Genomic DNA, 5,271 nt, shown 5'->3' on the forward strand with positions numbered 1-5,271 from the left:
TTATGGGTAAAATTTATTTAACAGTAGAGTGCTCCTACCACTTTGTAAATTTTTTATTTTCTTGCAGAAAATAGGGAAACGGATTTAGAAATGAAATTTTCTATTAATAGATATAAAAATTTGAAAAATGGAGGATTTCATATACATTAAAAGCTCCATGTTACAGGATGCAATGCAAAGAAACATCCTATTTTATACTCTAATCCAACTATGATTTTTCATTTAACGTTGATAGAATCGTATGAAAGGTGAAATTTAAAATTCAAGCAGTAAATTTAAAATATCTTATTAAATGAGTTGTATTTATTTTGTTTTAACAACAACAACAAATAGAAGAAAAACAATTTTAAATATTTAATCATTAATATCCGTATCTTGCGTATCCCAAACCTCCTAAGCCGAGTCCTTCATATCCCACATAAGGTCCTCCATATCCACCATAAGCTCCACCATATCCAAGACTTCCGTATCCTGCGCCAACGCCTCCATATCCGTATCCAAGACCGTATCCTGCAGTTGCTGCTGGTACACCCAGGTATCCTTCACCACCAACATATGGAGCATCGGAGGCGATGAGTACTGCGGCTGGGTTCTGGTTGGCGGTGCCTGGTTCGTTGGTCTGGACCTTGGCTCTGAATCCGGCTTTGTCAGCGACGTAGTTCACTTGTCTTTTGATTCCTCGGGCATCGGTGAATCCGTAGCTACCGACAACGTGTTGTCCTCCAGTACCGGATTCTTCTCTGTGTTGCTCTCCGTGTTTGTCTTTGATGCTGTATCCGAATTTGTAGGGTTTGGGTGCATAGTGCTCATAGACTGGGTATTTGTCATCGACAATCTAGAAATGGAATAAAAAAGAACTTTTTAAAAATTGTAGTTAGCACTTATTTAATTTCAGTTAGCATTTCAATAAATAAGTCACTATGAATATTAATGAATTCTTCGCATATTCCGATAGCTGAAATTTTTATTTGAGCAATTATTAGTTGGAGTTAAGACAATTTTCAGATTCAAACGATCATCACCAAAATATTGGGCTAGTTCCAATGAAATTTGGTATAAACGAAAGTTATTAGATATAAAATAAATGTATTCTTATTAATATCATTTGTTCTTATCAAATTTTGTTCATGTCAAATCTTGTTCATATCAAATTTTGTTAAAATTTGCTCACTGGTTCTCGAGATAATTGACCATATTTGAAATTTCTCATAACCTTTAACACTAGTGCAGGGCATGAAATTTCTACTCAGTAGCTCACCATATGTAGACTATCGAATATTTAGGGCTAGTGTGTAAGCAGCAGAGTTTGACTCTAGAGTAATAGTTTGACTCAAGAATAACGAAGTCTGAGAGTTACAAAGATAGGCTCTAGAGATGCAAATGACGGACGGTATTTCTGATATTTTAATTTTCAGATATTTTTCCGACTTAAATGTCTTTTAGTAACATATGGATGATATTAAAACCGTTAAGTCTTTACAGGTACTTTATTTTAAGTTAATATTATTATTACTTTGCAATAAATGCTTTTTTTCTTTTTAGTTTAAAGTTATAGTTTTCAAAAGTAATAAGTTTTTTTGTTAATTCCACGCCTGTTAAGATTTTAGAAATCGTTAATACTTTTCTCTAAAATACTGACGAGTAAAAATTTTTGTCTTGGGATCACCTTTAGGACTAAAATTTCATGCCCTGTATTAGTGACATCATGACATCAATCAACCGGCCGTAATAAAATTATTATGAATAAGATGACACATCTATCTCATTTGCAAAGAATATTTAGTTTACGCTGAACAGCAATCCAGCTTTTGAAACATATAACCATTCGTCCTGTTAACTCTCTCGATGTATCGTGCTTCGATGCTAGAATTAATATATTTAAAGAACACAATTGTGTGATGTTAAAATTAGCATCATTAACTGCGCTGCCAGAAATTTAGCCGAAAAAATGGTTAAATGACTATTTATTTAAAAGTTATTTTGCCATATTCAAACAGAACAGTCAAGTAATCATGAATTAGATGATAATCAAACTGTTAATTGTGAAAATAACCGTTTAATAACAGCTTTCATCTAATACGGTTAAATAACCAGAATTTTATCTTACTAAATAAGCCCACTAGCCACTTAATTCTTTGCAGCTGAGTACATATTATAAATCTGTAATAAAATAGAATAAAATGTTTGCTGAGAGCTAAGATTAATATTTGCCATAAGAATTTAGGACTCAAACATAATTCAATTCAAATTACAAATTAGTTATAAATTGAATTGAAAATTAAGTAAAGTTCAAACTAATTGAGAAAATTTACAATGTATTTTAAGAATCGTCTCTAAAATTTATGCTGATATCAACTGCGTCATGGTCGCTTTTTTTTTCTTTGTCGTATGCCTGTTTAGGCAGTGGGGGTGCGATTGTTCCTGTTTTTCAGTGGCGCCATCTATGGTCAGGAATTCGACTTCTGCCACGCCATTCACACAACCGCAACCCGTTTATAGGGCGGGTAACATTCACACACAAAAGAGAAAGGACATAGAACACACAGAGAGAGAAAGAAACATCCATGCCTTGCCCGGGATCTGAACCCAGGACCTTTCTGATGCAAGGACAGTTCCCTGTCCCCTACACAAGTCCGTCGGCATCGCTTTTGTTAATTAATATGAATAACAGTGATAATTTTATGAATAAAGTTTTATAATTACTTACATATCCGAGATGGGCAAGTGATACGCCAAAGAAAACAAGAAACAGGAAGCACTGTAAAATAAATACAGTCAGAAGTTAGTTTAATCTGTACAGCATTTTTACCGTGAAACTCTGATGTATGGGAGTTTAAATACATTTAAAATATATCCACATTATAAATTTAAAAGATTATATATTCTAACTACAGGGCTTTGAGTTTTAGTTTAAATTGTTTTCAATAATATTTATTTGTTTTCTTTTAAAAATTGAGAGAATTATTTTTACTCATACAAATATTTTTTTCAAAATATTTGTTAAAATATTTGTCTTTAAAAAATCATTCATACAACAGAGTATAATTTAGGTAACTTTTATTTACGTGTTTTCTAATATAATAAAATGCAGTAAGAAATGGAATTTTAAATGCAGAAACTTTTTTAAAATTCAATTTATCAGAAATTATTCGACTGGTTTCGTGTATAATATTGTATTTAGATACATAAAATTACATTCTTTCAAATAAGGCAAAAATTTGGGCACCTTACAATTCAAAATTATTATATCAGATAAATAAATATGGAAATACGATAAATTTCTTAAGTGAATTTTTATTATCGAAGTTGGCTCAATGCTAACTGGTTTACCTGTTGATTCGTGTGGAGGCTTTCTGTTAATGACAGCAATTAATGTTAACGACTGCATTTAATGACATAATAGGATGTCATATGATCATCATCATACGTCATAAGATATCATTTAATGGCATCATATGCTTTTCTTAAGAGTTCATTAGAATTTTAAGTTTGAAATTAAAAAATAAATGAATTATAGAAAAACATTATTTCAAATCATTATAAAATCAATTTAATACGAAACATCTTAATGATCCAAATCACCCATTCATAAATCACGAAGAAAATAAAACTGAAAACAAATTTATAAATTGCAGAACAAATTTATAAATTTAAGGCCTACTTCATCAAAGTGAAAGTAAAAAAGTATATATGAACATTAGGGCTCGCAAACTTATATTTTATCAAAGAAATAACAGGTGCGCTATGGAAATCTGTGGGTATGGAAATGACTGCTAAAGAAGGTGAAAAAAAAACATCAAAGCCTGCTTGATGGTCTCAGGGAACTCAGAGGAGTTAAAAGACGGTTATTAGCAATGCTTCCAAATTTCATCAGACAATCAAACTGGTTCACATATTTTTCATACCGACTTCCTCAGCTGTTATTTGGCGGACTCCGATCAGGCCTTTTTTTTTATCTTGCTTAAATATTAATTTACGATCTTTTATACGCACATTTTGGACTTCAAATTTAACAATATATATTAAGGGAGGTTATTATATTTTTAGATTATTAAAGGGTGAAAAATAGTTTAGTGAAACACTCGAAGAAAATTGATAAGAAAGTTTCATTAAAATAGACATAAAATAGAATAATGATTTAAAGATTAAATTAAAAAAGCAATGTTTTTCTTACCTGAGATATCATGGTTGATTTATTTTTTTAGTTCCAGTAGTACTACTCGCAGAAAAACATTCGCTTTTTATATTAACTTTATCTAAACATTTAAATTAGTATTCATGGATGATTAATCAAACATTTGAATAATTGAATTTTATTTTTCGGAAAAGCCTCAAGCTACACAATTATTCCAAAATCAAGGTTAAAAAAAAGAGAAATGATTTCGCTATCGAATACCGATAATTCCAAGTAAGAGAATTTCAAAACAATAAAAGAAGTATGTAAGGAATATTTTAAATTTTTCTAGTTATTTAAATTTCACTGCTTAGGTTAGAATTGAAGTTTAATTGGTGGCCTTTTCATTATTAATTTAAAAACTAACCTCTGATTAATTGCTTTACTTACTATTTCTCGTAGTCCTCTTTTTTCTTTCCTTATTTAAAAAAAAATCATAATTGATTTTGTAATAGTTACTACATTATGACAAAAAAAAGTTAATTAAACTCATCTTTAACGCCCGCATTTATAACATGTAAGCATAATGCTATAGCAAAGGCTTATACTACACCTGTTAAATAATCGCATGTATACAACGTGTAATGCAATAAAATTTATTTATAATGCTCATAGTAAAATAGCATGTACATAAGATATGTAGTATAATAACATATATGTAATAACCTATATTTAATTACTTATGACTTAAACATGTTTATTAGCTTATAATGCAGTTTGAAATAAGTATTGGGAGTACAAATCAGGTCGGTACGTTTTCAAAAGATGGCACTGGCTGTTATGAATGTTTCATAGTGACAGCTGGTATCGGTGGATTCAGAGAGGTTAGACATCTGTCATTAATGTTCAGTTTATATCGCTTTGAGTTTCATACAGAAACCCTGTTTCTTACTTTGTTGAATATGTCAAATTTTGTGGTAACTAAGCAGCATTTGCGGGAGGTTTTATGTTTCTGCTTTAATTGGAAGAAGAGTGCAGCTGATGTGCATCGAATGCTTGTCGAAATTTATGGTGACAATGCTCCAACCGATAAATCATGTAGGGAATGGTTTCGACATTTCAAGAATGATGAATGGAGTTGTATACTATGAGCTGCT

At 30.8% G+C, this 5,271-nt stretch overlaps 1 protein-coding gene across 1 annotated transcript; it reads right to left on the reverse strand.

Annotated features, from left to right (window-relative positions):
* Positions 1 to 329: 329 nt before the first annotated feature.
* On the reverse strand, positions 330 to 4,199 carry LOC122271156 (cuticle protein 14-like). Its single transcript, XM_043051461.2, has 3 exons — positions 4,175 to 4,199; positions 2,708 to 2,758; positions 330 to 835 (listed from the first exon to the last, which is right to left on the reverse strand). Exons 1-3 carry the CDS (start codon positions 4,184 to 4,186, stop codon positions 362 to 364), a joined length of 537 nt encoding a protein of 178 aa, XP_042907395.1. The 5' UTR covers positions 4,187 to 4,199; the 3' UTR covers positions 330 to 361.
* Positions 4,200 to 5,271: the final 1,072 nt, after the last annotated feature.

This window comes from Parasteatoda tepidariorum, chromosome 2 (genome assembly GCF_043381705.1).
Source record: "Parasteatoda tepidariorum isolate YZ-2023 chromosome 2, CAS_Ptep_4.0, whole genome shotgun sequence".
In the NCBI taxonomy this organism is placed as follows: Eukaryota; Metazoa; Arthropoda; class Arachnida; order Araneae; family Theridiidae; genus Parasteatoda; species Parasteatoda tepidariorum.

Bases quoted from the DNA above. Each gene is read 5' to 3' on its own strand.
- LOC122271156 (XM_043051461.2), bottom strand. The intron at 836-2,707 runs GTAAGTAATTAT...TTCCATTTCTAG, and splicing joins CACTTGCCCATCTCGGATAT to ATTGTCGATGACAAATACCC.